The 19,130-nt window shown below is 36.4% G+C and overlaps 1 protein-coding gene across 5 annotated transcripts in view; it reads right to left on the bottom strand.

Annotated features, from left to right (window-relative positions):
- MEF2A (myocyte enhancer factor 2A) overlaps nucleotides 1-19,130 on the bottom strand; it is an 82,081-nt gene that overhangs the window by 37,773 nt on the left and 25,178 nt on the right. For all 5 annotated transcript variants that reach the window (XM_030457058.1, XM_030457057.1, XM_030457060.1 and 2 more), the window contains exons 2-3: nucleotides 11,453-11,665; nucleotides 5,888-6,091 (exon numbers count right to left, since the gene is read on the bottom strand). In XM_030457058.1, coding sequence (XP_030312918.1) covers nucleotides 5,888-6,091; nucleotides 11,453-11,506 — 258 coding nt within the window. In that variant the 5' untranslated portion in view covers nucleotides 11,507-11,665. The remainder of the gene's footprint in view (nucleotides 1-5,887; nucleotides 6,092-11,452; nucleotides 11,666-19,130) is intronic.

The following is a 19,130-nucleotide window of genomic DNA, read 5'->3' as shown; positions in this document are numbered from 1 at the left end:
TGACCACATTTTAAACTTTTCAAGCAGTTATTTTTTTCTGAAACCTCAATGGGAAATAAAATCCCAAAGAGTAACTAGTTTGAAAGACCGTTTTGCAGAAAATACTCATACTAGGAAAAAAAAAAATCAAGCTACACACATACATGCATTTTTTATGTATACATATATATGTGTATTTTTCATACATCTCAATTTCTGATTACTCACATTCTAGACCACTTTCAGTTTTTATCCATTTTATCTCTTTTTAAGGTAGGCTAAAAGTGATTTTAGTCCTTAACCATACATAAATCCTCCTCAATCATCTCCATAAAGTGTCTCAAAGGCATTTGTATGCAGCCTCAAATTATTTGAAATGTTATATGCAGTATAATTACATTTACATAATCATTTAGCAAATCAAGTCCAATAATGCCTACATTTTCCCAGCATCATGAGCAGATTACAAAGTCATTTCCTTACTTCCCTGAAATAAATGTTAAGCTTTTTCCACACGTGCATATCACTTATTTCCAGTGTGGCCCCTGCTGTTTGGAAACAAAAGCAAAAGGTCCAAACATGACACTGTTCTTATGTATTCTTCTGTCAGCCCAAAGCTTTTTCATTTTTTCTTTCTTTCCCCTCTGTAGTGCACATCTAGATTGGACACACCAGATATTCACCAAGAAGGAAACAGAATCAATTAAATTAATATCTTTCACATGCAATTTTATGTGTGCATCCATGGATCCTGAGATACAATTTCAGTCCTTTAATTTCATATGAATTTCACCCTATTTTTTTTTAAAAAGGAAGCTATGAGCCAATTCAAGTGCTACCAAAATACCCTAACATCCTCTGGTCAACAAAATACTGTATGTAGTGCATCACAGAATGACTTGGGTTGGAAGGGACCTTAAAGATCATCCAGTTCCAAACCCCCTGCGCATCAACAGCCGTTCAAAAGACATGTTGGTAATCCACAGCCTGGCAAAGAAGCCATGCTGGGGATGAGGAGAAAACTAGATAAAAAACAAAACCACAATGCTTTTGGTTTATAAACACAGTGTTTCAACACCAACTTTTCTGTTTATCTTCCTCACACTGTTACACTTGTCTCTTGGCATATGCTCCATCTGGCTGTGGAGATGCATCTGCTTCTTTATGCTGCTGGCTCTCCACGTGCAGATGAGCTCTACGAGCTTACTCAAAGCAAGGAGCTGACAGCCACGTATTTGATACGACACACGCCTGTGACTAAAGAACACACATTGCTCTTCTAGCAGCTCTTCATTAAAATTTTGTGAAAAGGCAAGAAACAGTGCCTGCTTGGGATGTTAACACGAGCTGATGCATTGAGTAGGGCTTCTGTCACTTACACTGGCTTACTTAGATTGCTGTAAGCACCAGCAGGTCCATTTACCTGCTTTCTGTCTTCTTTCTGTCAAAAGGGTGACATGGTCACTGCCACACCAAGGCACACAAACATTACTTCTTAATACAGCCAGATTTTCCCAGGTTAAGAAATTAAATACAAATATCCAAATCACTTCCTGTACCTTACACCAAGAAGCAATTCTGATTATTCCAACAGAGCAACCTTTTCACAAGGATGTTTGGAGTTCAGGGTAATCTTTAAGTACTTGTTAGTTAAAATTTTTATTACAACTTATTGCATATTTCAAAGACAGGTGTCAATATTTGGGATACAAATTAAGCCTTACACAGCACACTATACTTAAATGAAAACACCATTAAACAGCACAGAGGAGGCTCATTAACTGACACCTATCTGAAATTCTCATGGGTAAAGATGGCAACCAGCAAAGTAGGTCACATTTTAGACAAGCTCCTAAAAATCCAATCACTGCAGTGTGATGAGGTGATATGATGAACATGCACAACCCACACATTGCCACATGTGGGTAAAATAAGCCCTGTTTTGCTGTATGACTCAAGAAACATCAAAAAGGGGAAAAGAGATCAAGAGCTGAGCTAAACTGGCAAAGAGAGTTTGTCTTCAGCCCTTGACTCCCAGAAAGAGTGAGACTGGAAGAAAAGGAACAACTGCTGCTTTCTGAGGCCCTCTTGAGGGACAGAAGGTCCCAATATGGAAGCGTGACCTTGTATATAATCTCTAATAATCTTAACAACCCCTACACCAAAGAAGATTGAACATGAGTGCCTAATTCATTTCCCTTTTCCTTCAGATCACAAAAGGCTGAAAGCTCAAAGTTTCAAATTGTCTTTCATACATTAAAACATTCTGTTGGCCATATGGACACAGAAACCTGACACAAACTGAAATTCTCCCCATTTTACTCTGCAGAACTGCTCTGCTTATTTCTTCACAAGAAAAAACTACTTGCCAAAATGTGCTACAGAAAAAAAAGCTCATGAACATTCATGCATCAAAGCTCCAACACCTAGACCAAGGCCTCCAAATCATAAGCAGTGCTTTGGTGTAACAATCTATAACTGTGCCATTACAGCTTTGTAAAACTAAATACATGATTCTAATATTTCAAGAATTCAAAGCTCACAATGGAGGGAAACTCAACTTTTTTCAGTATTCCCATGGGATGGATCTAACCTGTGCAAGAGCCTTCACTCAAGTGACGATGAAAAAAATAAGAGAAGTGAAAGCTTACTGTACAACAGAACAAAACCTCTCCCATTTGATGTCAAAAGGACCACATACTTCAAGAGCAAGAAACATCCAAATTTTTTAAAATTCTAATTTATATTTCTGAAATAATATGAAAAGGTTATTTTGGAATTTCAACAGAAGATACATTTTTTTCTTCCATTAAGTTTAAAGGAAAAATTACACTTAGCCTCTCGAGCTAAAAAAGAGGGGGTAGGGACAAGCAAATATTAACAGAAATTGAAAAGGAAACTGGGACTAATGAAAATATACAGAAGAAACTAAAACATTAGAGAAGAGTAGGTACAGGACAGCAACAGAGCATCCTCATCTACAGTAACATGTACAGTCAAAGACATAAGGGCATGTATAAAAAATAATCCAGTATTCATTTAAGATGACAGTGCTCTCCCTCCTACTATGTTTTCATGCAAACGTTCCAGCAGCAACAGAAGATACCAAGCTGTGGGCATATGAAAGCAATTCTTATGCCAAAATTGAACAGGAGGCAACTATAAGGGGAAGATGGCTCATCAATTTCACTTAATCATGTACAACATTGCCATCTACCCAGTACTGAAAATAAGTTTAGAGTGGATTTGTTTCTTCCCTTGTACAGCTTCTGAGCTCTGTAGAATTAGCTTCCCTCCTAGCACAGCAAAAAAATCCCTCCTGTCATGCAGCTCAGGAACACAGTGGGTCAAGACTAGTTTCACAGTGAGCCTACATCAAAATAAATATCATCTGTCATATTCAAGGAGTCAAGGGAATTACTAAAATGTTAACTAAGGTATATACAGCAGCTCTATCTCCATCAAACTGATTTATTCATTCTAAATCGGTCTCCATATATTTGACAGATTTTTAGGGTTTTTTTCATAAGTTTTTCCTTGTTAAAATTGTATTCTACAGAGGCCAAATAATGAGAAATTATTCTATGTTGTTCTTTCAGAACATTTCCAAAAAGCTGGTGCTGTAACTTCTCCTCCATCATGCCACAAGCATCCGTCACTGGTGAAATCAGCAGTGGGCTTTTGGGAACTTGTTTCTGCTTAAATACAGGAGTCTTACTCTTCCCCCATCTCTACCTGACACTGCATTTGCTCCATAGCACATCCTGTTCCCCACTGAATCAAGTCACATCTGTTGCAAAGCAAAAGAAGCCCATAATTCTCCACAGACTTTTCCACTGAAAATTAATGCTTTTCTAAATTAAAGACATTATTTACTTACAGTGGGAAGCAAACAATCCAAACCCAACCATGAATGGATCTCTTAATTGCCTGAATAATAATTAATAGGCAACAAAGTTACCACAAAGGCAGGGCAAGTCTTAAATGCCATCAGTTGAAAAAAAAAAAAAGAAACTGCCATGTCTCTCTGAAATATTGTACACTTTTTTTCCTGGAATCCAGAGAGAAAACATCACTCTACCTTACATATATTGAGACTGTATGTATCTCCTCCATCAATTTAACTTCCCTATTTAGAAGACAGCCATAAAAGTAAAGAATGTATATTCCCTGTAAAAAGGTATTCACTCCCCTCTCTAAGTTTTTATTAAGAAAAAAACCATTTCAAGCAGACTAAAGAGCACACAGGGCTAATCTGAAGAGACTGGAAGATACAGTCGTAAATTATACTATGTATGAAAAATGAGAGCTGAAGTCCCAAATCCCACACTACAATAGACCTACAGAAGAAAATTAAAAAGATTCTGCAGATGAGTCCTTGCATGTTCCCCCAGAATAGAAACCACACATGCACTTGGATACTAACTGCACTATTTTAATGTAGTTCCCAGGGGTCAAATGCTTGACACTGATAAAATAACCCAACACCACCAATAAAGAAAAAAAACCCAGAAGCCTTGTACAGTATTTTGGAAGAGGTTCTTCTTCCACATGAGAAAATGCACTATTACCACATGTCATAACACAAAGAGGCCTTAGATGCAAAAGAAAACTCAGCGTGGCTGCCCTGCTTGTATCCCTATCTCAGATTCACATGTGACAACCAAAACCTCATCTTGAAAGAATTAAGTTTTCCCTTCCTCTACAGTGGCTCTTCTTTATTTAGAGTAATCCAGTGACTAAGTAATACTCTTTCAACTCTTCAAAGCTTGTATTATCCCTCTCATTAGTACTCAACACTGAAGACAGAAGTTGGGGAGGTTTTCTTTCAGGTCATAAAAGGCAGTTGACAAATTAGCACAGAATCTTCTCTGAGGGAAATAAGAGGCATTTGTCCCTGAATTTTGTCAGTCTGGTTTTTTGCTTGAAAACTTCTTTAAAAGATCTGCCAGTGTCCTCCCTGTACCTTGTGATCCCCTTGGCAATAGACTCTTCAGCTATACAAGGCTCATCACTATTCCTAAATCATTCCTAAAAAGCAAGGCATTTGTTCAGAAGACAACTTCAGAATTTAAATTAAGCACTTAAGTGAGCCACCTGTTTTGGTCTATTTACAGGACTACAGGAGACATGACTTATCTGAAATGCAGTTACAGTACAGAAAGGCTCCAATTGCCAAGAAAATCCTTGATTTCGACTGCACCTAATTTAGAAATTATGTACTGGAAAAAGATTCTATTTAAAGCACAAGCATAATAAAAGCAGATGAAACCAATACCTCCAAGTAAATATATCAGTGCCATTCTATTACTGCAGAAATTGCAGTCATTCTACTGCTATGCTTTAACTGACATACAGAGTGACTGGACAACAAATTTAATTACGTTCATTTGCTCCACAGATTAACTTTTTGTAATTGTGTTTTTTTTTTGCTGAACAAGGGGCAAGCACAGGCTGATTTGGGCTGTATGCAACATTTGACTAGTAAAGCAGCTACTTCCTCAGCAGAAGAGAAAAGGGACAAACATAACTGTATTTTAGCCTGAGGACATTCTTTGGACCTTATTCTCCATCCAATTGATTTATTTCCATGAAAACTGTGAATGCTTCTCCCCTCCTTCCCACAGAAAAACAAACAACCATCTTTCACACCTTGATGTCCATTGCCATATGTGGTTGAACTCAAACATGTTTCCCAGAAACTGGCAGGGGGTGGGGGGCAGATGGGTAAACAACATGGCTATAAAGACAGCTTCTTGCATTAGGTACACCAGACTAAAAGCAGTACTTCATATTTTATGACATGCTTTTCAAGTTATTAAATATATTTGTTTAAAATATCTTTAAATACTCTATATTTGAAATATTACAGAGATAAGAAAACTGATGTATCTTTTCAAATTGTTACCTCAACAATATCTGAGTTGGTTCTGCTTTCATGGGGTTCGTTGTATTCTGTGTATTTAAGAAGAACTTTGTCCATATCAGTGCTGGCATACTGAAAGAGTTTGTTAGAGCTGTTAAAAATGATGAGTGCAATTTCACAGTCACAGAGTACACTCAACTCATATGCCTTCTTCATTAATCCAAACTTCCTCTTTGTAAAGGTGACCTAGAGAAGAAAGAACAATAATAATTTTTTAAACATATGCCAAGGGTTTGAAGGACTATAATCAAGCATTCAAAGAATATACCAATTGAGCCTACACTATTTATTCCTAACACTAACAAGTGACATAACTGAATACATGTATGAGCTTCAGAAAAGAACTGCTTGTAATATCTGGGTGCCACTTTCAGGGCCAGTGCTCTGTATTAGATTAAACTAAACAAGTACATCCCCTTCAGCTGTTCCACTGATAACATGACAACCAAGAGGAGGGTGCACTGCTACCAAGATGAGTTAAAAGTTTGCAGAATCCTCTAATAAGTGCCTTTCCTTCTGTTCAGCTAACACTGACCTACCGGGTATCACAATATATTCTTCTGTGCTGGTTAGTTTTTCTGTACCTGGTTTACTCAAGTTACTTACAACCTTAATTCTAATAAAATCAAAGACAACAACAGTAATGGAAGCAACACTGTTACTATACAATATGATTTCTAATTATGCTAAGTTAAGAAATATACTCTTTTGGGGGGGGGAGGTTTTGGTTTATTTTGGGGGTTTGGGGTTTGTTGGGGTTTTTTTGCTATTAAGCCACCTGATCAGATTCTCTTATACTTTTGCTTTTAGCCACTTGGGAGCATCACCAAAGAATCATGTTGTCCAATTAGAACTGCTGTCAGGAAATACATTACAGAACACCACAAAGGTGCCATCTGCCTGCTGGGGAAGGGGAAGAGACAGTAATAAAAATTGCCACACATTACAAAAAAGTTTTGAAAAATTATTAATTCTACCAGATTTCTGTGAGTAAACTAAGAGCATCAACATATCTGACTTCAAGCTGAATTCAACACTTGTCTGATGCTAAAGGCAATTTTTCTTAACAGACAGTATTTTTAACTTACACCCTCTTAAGTGTCTCAAAAAGGCACTCATTCTACTAGTAGGAAGTCAGTGTGCTGAGACCGTTTAAACAAAGATTCTATTTTGGGAGCTAGCCTTTCAATCTGAGCCTCAGTGTTGAATGGAACACCTCTGCCTATGGCCATATTCACACCCCCATATTACAATTCAAAGTACATGGCTCACTGACAGGCAGGTGACCTACATGCCCTACATGTTTAACAGACAAGTGAGAAGTCTTTTGCAAGCTAGGAATGATGTAAAGCACAAGAAACAAATAAAATCTCTTTTATGAGTTTCTACAGTCTAACGTGTTAATTGCATAAATGTACATCAAGTTTTTGGAAGATGGATGGGAAAATTCTGTGTATAGAAACCTTAAAGCATCTTTCCTGAAATAAGCATCTCACACATACTACTTTTTAATGCCATCCATAATACAAAATACATACTACCCTTTATACCACATACAATGGTCTCAGAGGGATGCAGACAGATATACTAACAAATTATGTACACAGCACCACAAATGTTTGCAAAGGGACAGTGGGGACTGCTCTCCAGCTACAAAACAGTATCCATATCCATACAAAAATATATTTTTTAAAAAATCTGTTTTAACTAAAAATGCAGTGTACCTATGATTTTGGAAAATATGAGTCACTAATACTTAGTCAAAGTAGGAATGGAGGTCACAAACAGAAGACCCAGAAAAAACAAAAATAAGGAATGTCAGATGTATTAACCCTTTAAAAACGTATTTGGTGAGAAGCTCCATTAAGATACAGCACTATCTCTGAAACCACTTCATGTAAGGGCACTGTAACATACTCAAGGTTTAACTAGGGTAAGCGGACCTTTTTATCTACTTACTGTTTAACAATTCCAATACACTAGTGAGATAAGATACAAAAAAACCTGACAAGACTACCTTAATGCATCTTCTGTTGGTATTTTTATTTCAGTTATCAATCCAGCAAGTAAACCAAGCACAAATGTTGGTTTTACTGGGCTGTACTTTTCTGAAATGCAAGTAGAAATTACACTGTCCACATATAATACTGCCACTTCTTAAAAACAGATCTTGTGCATGTCTCCTAGTAATTCTGTGACTTGGCACATACCTTCTTTCAGAGCACTTGGTAATTATCAGATCTGGGGTAGGACATTAAGAATTACTTTGTCTGGGTCCTTCTGGTGATTTGGGGAAATGGTGGGTTGTTTTTTTCTTTTAAGCAGCTGTTGTTATTGGAACTAGATGATCTCAAAGGTCCTCTCCAACCCCGAAAATTGTGATTTTGTTCTAGATACTCCCATTATATGACACTCAAGAGATTATTACCCAAATATGAGGAGGTACAGACATATACTTCTGTTCAGTTTTTTTTCAGGAAAAACACATCACAAACAAGATGTGTGTGTGCTACATTACTTTGAGAAGTCATTAAATGAAAAGACTGCAGGTTTAGGTCCACTAAGAATCCTGGGCAAGGGATCTTAACTTCTCTACTGAAATGTTATCTTTCTGACCTTTCATCAAGCTGTTTGACTTGCGAGATTCTTTGCTAACAGAGATTTCTCACTTTGTGTTTGGACAGTGCTTAGCAGAAACCTCACTCCCATGGGAGTCCAAGCACACAGCCTATGATTTCATAAATTAGAAAGCCAATATCATCCGTCCAAATTTCTCTGTTTTGCTTGCCATTTAGGACCACACTAAAACCAAAAATATCTATCTTTCTTGCAGGCTAAAGATTTCCTTAGCACTATTCTAATATTTCTTAGCAAAAAAGGAGAGCAAAGGCAGCAATACTGAGCTCCTGTGATACCTAATTTACTGTACTTTATTCTCTTCAGCTTAATGAAGATAAATGTCCTACAGCTCATGCAAGCAGATAAGACTGCTTAATTAATAATACAATGACAGTCTCATGATAACTGCAATCCCCCAGAGTAATGGTCTATATATTCTGTTTTGAGCTCACATACAGTCCCATCAGAAATAATAATAATAATTTCTTCCCCTAGAAGCTGTATCAACTTGCTCTGCATGCAAACCTCTACACCATTCTACACTTATTTTCAAAATAAAAATAAATAAATAAAAAACAAAATGTAAACATCATACTAAACATCTAAACAGGACATCACATGCATGTTTATGATTGACCTACTAACCAGGTCATGTATGCTGTAGAAAAACTGACAGAATAAACTGAACTGTACTTTCTGTTCAGCAAAACAACCCCTAAATGCCTTCCTTATCTGGGTCAATGAAAAAAAAAGTCTCAAAACTCAAATACCTAACATACATCATGTCTATTAGGGAATTGTAGTATATTAAAAAGCTACAACTACCTACCAAAAACAAAGGGCACCAGTGGAGTTAAAGACCATCTATACCTCTGAATATACAAAATTTGGCTTAACTAAGAAGAGCTGGTTTACCTCTTTAAAGCCTTTTACAACCAATATGCTGTGTGTTACCATCTCCAAGTTTACAGAAGAGGATATGGCAACCCTAATTCAATTTTTAAAGTAGAGCTTGGAGCTTAAAGCCACTTCCTGGACACTGAAAGTCCAAAAAAAACTGTTAGCCAAAAAACAGCCAGAAACAAACAAACAAACAAAAAATGCCAACTCCATCTGAAAACAAGTAAAAACCTGCCAAAGTTAAGGGTGTAACTACGTTTGTATTTCAAGAAGAATAAACCCACACTTGTTCATCTTACTGCAAATAAGTTTAAAAAGGGGAGAGGGAGATCAATATCCATCTCTTCAAACTGCCTGAAGATCCAGAGCAAAATCTGAAAGAACTGAAGTTATTAATTCATCTACTTTTACTACATGTACTTGAGACATTTATCTAGATCCAACATACAGTCAGTGTGTGATTAAAGCTGTTCAAACACAATACTTGGCTTTCTCCCAAGCTCCAATAATACTTTTCTTGCTATATATAGTCTTCTCAGAGTTTACACTGCTTTAAAGGGATACAGGGAGAAAAACAATCCTGATTTCACAAACAGAACAATGGGCTCTGAGCTGATGTGTCAGCAGCAAGACAGTCTCATGGAATTCTGACACTACCCCAACAGCATGTTGGCAGCTCAAAAGTTAAAAAAGAAAATCAAATACTAGGAAGGGAACAGAGAACAAACATTAATACACCACTATATAAGTCCATGTTTTGCGTGCATCTTGAAGCTTGTGCAATTCTGGGTCCCTTTGCCACTAAAAGCAATGTAGCAATACTCAAAGTTTAGGGAAAATCAATGACAATGGACACAAAGGGGTGGAATAAATAAATAAAAGGTTTTAGTACAGCTTAAAATCTAAGTGAGATAGAGTGCTTCAGGCTGAAAAAGTTACTTTAGGGGAAAAGAAAACAAGGCAGAGGTTCACAAGATGGACAGCTTAGATAGGGAATGGCTGCTGCCTCCTTCATACAAGAGCTTAACAACCAGCAGAACCATGACTAAGCATAAATGAAGAGGTGTTCTTGAAACAACAGGTAACAGATCTATAGGAAATCACAGTCAAAAAGTGTTGTAAATGCTGCAACTTAATAACAGCTCAAAGGATAAGTGAACAAGTTCACTGGTGGGGGGAAGGGAAAACAACAACAATAAAAAAATCCATTAATGGTTACTAAATCTACGGAAACCACATCCAGCTCAGGAAATCCCTGAGCTAAGAATAGTCAAAAGCTGGAAGAGCAGTGTAACATCTGCATCTCTAGCCTACACTTACTTGTTTATGACCATCATTGGACAAAGAACACTGGGCTAGTGGCATCTTTCATTTGACCTACTATGACTTTTCTCTAAGATCCTAACTCATTCCTACATAACTTTTCCTTCAAGATACCTCATTAGAAAATTCAATATCCAATTAAAATCTTATTTTCTATCTCCTGCAGCAATTTAGATATTAAGAGGAAACACTGCTTCTGATCTGAGTGTCTTTTGGTGCCTTTCAAGCTCACAGGACACCTCTTTACTAGGGCCAAAGCAACCACGTAAGCAGCTTTCCATAAAGCTGTGCACTTTGAGTGCTCTTTCCTTTTGACTGACAGGTTTTCAAGACTGGTGAATTAAACAGCTCTAACAAGGAATATACTTTATTGCTAAGTGTTCCTAGTGGCTATAAGATCAAGTAAGATGTCCATTTCAACACAATTCTCCAGAAATACAGACTAAGGTACTCCTTAAACAGAAATAGCAGTTTTATAGTGAATTTGATTAAAAGCAGTAATTGATTATACCAAATAACACTTTTCCCTCTAACAGTAGTAAAACCAGTGAAAAATGCTCCTTATTTTTATTCTGGTAATGGCATCTATAGATACATGAACACAAAGCCTGGCTTTAGAAGAGTGAATTAAGATGAATGTATTCAAAGGTTGCACTGACATTTGTGATTATTGATCAGCTTGTTTCTTTTCTCTTTGTTTCTCACCTGCCTGTTCCGTTCATCCATTATTCTTGTGATCTGTATTTTCTTTCTCCCCATTTTCAGCCTCTTCTTTCTTTTGCTTTGCAATCCAGAAATGTACTAATCCAAGAAATTTCACTCTTCAGTATTCTAACACATGATACAGTTTTCTTTCGTCTTCTTTTGTCTACTTTGTCTTCAGCTTGAGAACAGGTTCCTGCTTCTTCGTATAAACCCCTAAAAAATAAAATTTTGAAAAAATTAATTTACAAATTAATTTTGGTGAAGAACCACCTCTTTTCATTAGTGAAGCATTATACTACATATATTGTTTTAATTAAACAAACTCCAACCGGTTTGCCAAGTTCTAAATCTGTAGTTTGTAGCTACTATGACCAATATTTTCTATACTTTAAACTAGATGCCTTAAGAATTTACAGTTGTGAAAGTGGGTGGTGCTTACCACCCTAAGCTTTAGTCCTTGAGTTATCTGAGGTTTCAAAAGTTTACCCACAAAATTTTGGTAAACTCCATTAATTGTTTTAGGAAACCTTATAGAGAAACAACATTGTGTTTCCCCTTAGTTGTGTGAAATTATCATCACATAATGAAACAAAGCCATGAGACTATCAAGTCTTTGTTCCTAAAATGAATTACAACTCATTTTCCAAGACAGTATCTGGAGCTTCACTGGGAAGCAGTAGGGAGAAGGAAAAGAGGGAATATCTTTAATTAAAAGGGGCAAAGACCACAGAAAGTATTTTTCCAACAGAACTATTTCACAGCTACCAAGACACCAATGAATACTTAAGACATTCACAGTCTCTGTACTATAACCTGCATGTTACACACTCACCAAGAACCAGTGAGCTATTACCAGTCTAGCACTTGTTTTGTCTTAGTAAATTGTTAAGAAAGAAAAGGGTGCATGCAACCTGAAAAGCCAGTGTGCCTTCCTAATATTCTAATCTGGTCTTAATGTACCAAAATGACTTGTAAAAAACACTGTAAATGCACTTTTAGTTAAAAAAAAAAAAATAAAAATGCTAGGCTATATTCCAAACAAACTGCTTGAATTGTAGGATGACATTAATTCAACAGAACTGGAGAACAGAACTGAAAACAAATAGCCTCTGGAGCAGCAACTGGATGACAGACTGTACAGAACGGAAGTGCACCTTAGTCTATTACCACCTAATATTCGTTAAAATAAAAGGGGTAAAACCGCCCACAACATTATCTCACAACCTTGCAAACTTTCCAACCTGAAATGTCTTTTGAAATCAAGCCTTGAGTATTTTAAGATGGGTGTCACAATGCCATATCCTTGAGGCAATATGTAGAAAGTGGTGCAGCCACATCACCATCAGGCAGCTAATACACAGAGACACCAAGAGGCAATTAGTCACAGGCTACACTTCACAATACATTCAATTTACACTGAGGAAACAACCATGACATTCTGATGCAGCTTGGGAGAAAAGAATTTAAAAAAAGGGATGGAAGAACATTGCAAAATGAAGGAATGTCATTTTTTGTTTACCTGATATCAACAAAAGACTGCTTTGGTAAAACATCATAAAATGTCCAACAGCATTTAGGAATACCATGCCATGGAACTGAAGATCAAATCAACCATAAGATTATGTAAGACATAATATTTTGACAGTGGTCAAAAGGATATGCACTAGACGTGGTTTACACATCAAAATACTTAAAAACCTTCAGTAGTGCATTGCTTTGATTTTCTTCAAGAAAAAAAAGATCTTCCAAAGAGCTGCTAAAAAGGTATTAACAGCTAGCTATGGCCAGATGAAAAAGCCTCTACACAGCCAACATCATAGAGCAACTATTTTATGTTGAAAGCAATTTATACCTTTTTGTTAAAAACCAAAAAACCTGAAAAAACAAAAAAAAGCCATCCACCAATAATATTCACTGACTTCTAAGCTTCAGTTCATAAAACATTCAGTCTTAAGTCAGCTGCACCACTCTCAAACAAAACAGAAAAAAACCCTCCAAACCTCAGCTCATGCTATCACCACATTAAATTTCATTCTGCAAAAATTCTCTTGCATTCCTGGAACACACCTAATAAAAGGGTCTCTATAAGCAGCACTTTAAATTTGTTTTCTTCTTCATGTGTGGCTTCATTTAAAATATACCATACATTATTGAAATAGTTCTCTGCATCTAGAATTACCAGATTCCTTCCTCTGCTTTTTAAAAGCACTCACCATCCTAGCTAGTGCATACAAATAGCCACCACATGTGAGACCCAAGATCCATGTGGTCCAACATTTTATCTGCAGCTACCAGCAAGTATCACTGGGATGGGTAAAGGAGACACAGGAATAGAATACGCATTCATCACTTAAAAGCAGTATTTGTAAAGCATCTTCTCCCCATGTTCCCTGATTTTTACACTGGGAACCAATGTGGATTTAAAGATGTTTATAAAATCATATTCCATGAATATTACTTCTGAATCTATGTAAGCTTTAGCACCTAGAATTGAGGAGTTCCACAACTTAGTTACATACTCAGAGTAGAAGATGCATCCTTTTATTTAAAACAGGCTCTGCACATACACTTAGTATCTACAGACATTTAATTATGTGAGACAGTAGACAAAGTCATCTTTACCCTTCATGTTAGCCCCAACTGTTATGCCTTCATTCTATTTTCTTTCAGATAATGTTAATCAAAACTTAAGCCTATTCCTATCAACCACTGCTTTCAGCCATTCCCTGGCCAGCCATCCTGTCCTCTTCTACTCTATCCAGTGACACACTGTTCTTCCTGAAACAGGGACACCCAGTGTGTACTGTACACATAATATGATAAATATATTTTTTATTATAATCTTGTATAAATTTATGCAGAAGCATAACAACACAGTATATTCTACTGCATTAGACAAACACCCAGGCAAATTTAACGTTCTCAAAATTTTCCTAAGACAGTTTTGCTCCAGCACACATTTTTTAAGCTTCTATATGAGACAACACGCTCACTTCCTACAGTCCTATCTCATTCACTCAGTTCTTAAACCTTATGAAACAGATATTCAAGAGCAAGCCTGTGCAGTGACTTGAATAAGGAGCTCATAGATGAGAACATGATGTGGGGTTATGCAATATATGTATAAGGATACAAGGTGAGAGAAATTCACAATGTTTTCCATGAGCTAATGGAAGAAACAGCAGCAGAGAAACACTATTATCTGCTCCATGCATCATCACACAAAGGGAACTGGGAAAAAATACAGCAATTTTCACCAACATCGTTATAGTTTTGGGCATTGTTTTCAGGTATTTTAAAGTTAGCATGCTCTATTAGGCATAAATGCATCAACCCACTTCCCATTTATGACCTCTGCTTCACCCTCTTTAATCAACCCACTCTTGCCTCTCGTTTCAGGTCTCCCCTTTTCTTCAACCTCAAGCACTTCTCTCACTTCACAAATTCCAAATTCCCGTTTGCATGTCTGTTCCCAGCTAGGTCCACCCAGCGACAGCCTCTCTTCCCTTTCCACAGGTTGCCATGGACACCAGAAACCAGGCTTTGAAACGCATTTGCCAGAGGCAACCCAGCTCTGCAATACAGCATCCCTTTCATTTCAAGAAACATACAAGATGATTTTCAAAGCTAAACACAAGTTTGCCATGAGCTCAGGATCTTGACACTAAGCGTAAAACCTGAGTAAATCACGCAGGAAAAAGACACCTTTCATGTGTGCTCTGAACATTCAAATGGGAAGTTACCACCAATGACAAACACACATTAGATTTCTCACGGGAGCAATGATTTAGCCTTTTTCTAATCCTTGATCACATCAGAGTTGCAATTTTCTGCATAGTTTCCCTTCTATCTAGCAACAAAACTATATAAGATACAACCCTGTGCCCAATATATAGCTAGTAATTCACAAAGTTCTAATTTTGCTAAATCCTCATTGCGTTGCAAACATACTTGGGTAAAATTCTGAAGTCACAAAGCCTTTTCATCTAGATTATCCACAAGCTTTTGCCCAAATAAAGGAAAACGGGCAGATGGATATGAAGATCAATGCACATTTATTGCTGAAAGTAAGCACAACTCTAATGTGTAGTAACCTTGACAAAGGAAAAGTTCTACTTCCTTAAGTGACAGAATCAAATTACATCCACCAAAGCCTGATTTACATTACCTGCATGGGCACACAGGAGCACAGTACTTTTTAAAACAAACAAACAAAACCAACACACCACAAGTATTTCAGAAATGTATTAAACAAAACAGTAAGAGTAATGATGAGTTTCAAACAGAAACTCAGCTTGCAATAATACGAAGAAAAATTGTATTTATAGCTGTCCAAGGAAAAGCCTCCACTATTTTACAGAAGTGAACTTGAATCCAAATTTTCTAAATTTATTCCTTTCACCAACACATGGGAAAACTGCACACTAAATACTGAAAGACAGAGACATGTGCAATAATATAATAATAATAATATAATAATATACCCTCATGGCTGTGTATTCTCAGCAACTCAGATCAGTTGGTATGTTGTCAAGGTTGCTTTCAGAAGCAGCAAAATACACAACTTTAAAGCAAAGAAACTATATTTGACCTATTTACTAAGATTCTTTCAAGGGTTCACTGGCAACAAATTATATTTGTGCAGAACTCCACAAGGTCTTGAAGCCTTCTGGCAGGACAGGTTAGGAAAAACTGTGTCAGAATTACACTCCTTCCATTTATTTCCCTTTTACTTCTCTCTGCCTTTCTTTGTTTTCTTGGAACTTCTATTTCCCCATCATGGTTACAGGTTACACCTGACAGTACCCATCTCATCACAGCTCATTTACTGCAATGCTCACAAAGAAATGAGCGTCCTGACGTCAGATCATTTGATATGATAACTCTCAAAAGCCACAGCTGCATGAAAACACAGATGTGGAGAGATGTATCTTAACAGGTAAGCTAGATAAAGATTACTAAGTAGCAGCCAATAATTTTGACTAATTCAAGGTTAATAGGTTTTTTTTCTAGTGCCTGTATAGATATTTGTGTAGATTTAGCTCCTAAGCATGAACAGATAGGCACAGACTGCACAATCAAATTGTGGCTGAACTGCACATTCAAGGGTAATTTTAACTAACACTTTGCATGCTTACCAAGGATGTGACCAGAATATAAATATTCCCATATATCCCCAGATGGAGACGAGGCCCATCACCAGGTATTATTGACTGCTCTACACTAACAAGGCAGATAACACAATATCTCATTTTTCCATGGTACTGGTAAACACGAATCCTCCCTCCATGCCCCATAACTCTAAGTGGGAAAAGCTTGGGAAAAAAACCAAGTCAAATCATGTCTTTACCAAAATAATTAATAAAAAGGTTCTCTCTCTCCATTTCACTGTCCAGAAGTAAAAGGACATTTTCTTCTTCATAACCTCAAAGAGAATGCAATTCCATATGCAGGAAGTATACAGCTTTTTACACTTTTTTTTTTAAATAAATCCCAAACTAATTACACATAATACATTTACTCAGATTTGGATCTGCAGTAAAACATGTTTATACCACGGGACGTTGTTACTGTGCTCTGGGCATTCTACCAGCCCTGCTCCAAAATTCATTGCTATAATTTCAAAGCTAGATTTCAAAATGAAGATCTGAAGCAAAAGGACTCCATCTGCTAGCACTTAGCAGAGATGACACTCAGGTTCTTCACGGGGTTTCTGCAGAGGTGTGCAATAACAGTGACAAAAATGTTTCCCACAGCCACATTTCTATAGCGCTGTCATCACGCATTGCTGCGAGCAAGGTAAAATAAAAGTGTAGAACAATAGCACAGCCTCTTCCTTCAAAACAAGACTACATATTGTCATTTATCTCACACTTCTCCTGTACCACAATATTAGGAAATCTATCTTTTTTCCATCCTCAGTTTAGAATCCATTCTTCTACAACGAAGCAGAGCCTTACAGTAAATGAGATGGGCCCCAGAGCTCCAAAGTTCTCAAGCTAGCAAGAGACACACAAGCATTGTTATAAAACAATAATACAACCCTTAGCCAAAATAACTTTTTTTTAAAAAAAAAAACCATAAAAAACAGGAAGCCATAAACTATTCTTTATGGGTATTTTTCTTAATGCATCATCAAACATTTCTTTCAGCAGTGAAGAACAACACACATTTTTGATAGTGGACTAAACTGTACTTAAAGTGGATTTGTGGAGTTTTATAACTAAATATGACTCTCGGTTTCAATATTAAAATAAAGTCTATTTTTCAGCTTCTAATTTTTAAGTTATACAGCTTTTCAAACTTTGAAGGTCCATCAAAAAAAATTTCAAACTACTTTCAAAAAATATGGTCTTACTAAATAACTGCAACTCCTGCATACAACCATCAAAATGGCATTTTCTGTCTAAAATGAAGTTTAGTGTATTTTCTTGCAAACAAAACTACAGAAATCTAAGCTGCATGTAAAACGGAATAGATATTCAATTACCTGATTTCACAAGTTTTATTATTCCTAGAATGCACTTTTTTTAAAAAAAAAAAGATTATTTTTCCCAGCTGACTGGGAAAATATTGACCAAATATTTTGAGAGCTATCATCACTGAGACAGTAACATGCACTCCTAAATATTAGGACAAATGTGGCCTTGTCCAGGAACAGGGATAGCCAGGAATTCTGCTCTAGTTATAATAGGTTTACATTTCAATTTAACTCAATACCCTAATATTTTTCACACTTGTACATCACTATCAACATTTTTCTTTGGCCTGCTGTTTAAGTCAAAAAATACTTATCTTATTCTGAGCATTTATACTGTCTAGAAGCAAAACTGCCATTATAGAGCTAAGAGACACTAATTTCTATTTTAATATTCCCATCCATAAATTTCATCTTGTTGTTTTCCATAATTGATCTTTACATTCTCAAAAGTACATTAGAACACAGTTGGAAAATATGTTCTGGGCATAGATGAGCTACCAGTGGATTTCGGTACTTTTAAAACTGGATTAAAATTCAATTTAGATAGAAGCAGAACTTTAAATATTAAGTAATCACAAGAATCCTGTTGCCAGACAACTGAAATCAAGCTGCTATTCTCAGCTGGGATAATAATTTCCTTTCTTAAAAGGTATCGTAATGATTCAGTAAAAATCAGCCAAAAAGGCACCTTCACAAGCACTGGTAATTCTAAATAACAAATATTTAACAATGTGCTCAATTAAAAGGATTGTTTTAATGTTTTTCTTAATCTTACAATAACAGACAATAAAATAAATACAAAGGACTGTTCAATTTCCAGTTAATATATTCACCAACCAGAATTGAAATTTCTTCTGGTTTTGCAACATCTTAATACTTCATCAATCTCCTTCAGCCTCATTGCTGCATCTCTGGGTAACATTTAGCTGTGCTACACTGCTAAGGCACAGCTTTAATAAAAAGAATTATCATTGGGAAATCTTTTTCCAGAATTCTTCATATTTCAGTTACCACAGTGATACTCAAGCTTTAATTAATGCTATCTTGGCTCATTTCTTCTCCCATCTCAACTGAAGTTTACCAGTACTCTTCTGATTTATTGATAATCTTATTTGGCAAAGGTATAGCTCCCTGACTCCAAGATCTCACAATGCCTCTCCCCCACTGTCACATCTATATTTATCTCTACACAAATCA

The sequence above is a fragment of the Calypte anna genome, chromosome 10 (assembly GCF_003957555.1).
Source record: "Calypte anna isolate BGI_N300 chromosome 10, bCalAnn1_v1.p, whole genome shotgun sequence".
In the NCBI taxonomy this organism is placed as follows: domain Eukaryota; kingdom Metazoa; phylum Chordata; class Aves; order Apodiformes; family Trochilidae; genus Calypte; species Calypte anna.
This window is presented reverse-complemented; position numbering and strand designations above follow the sequence as displayed.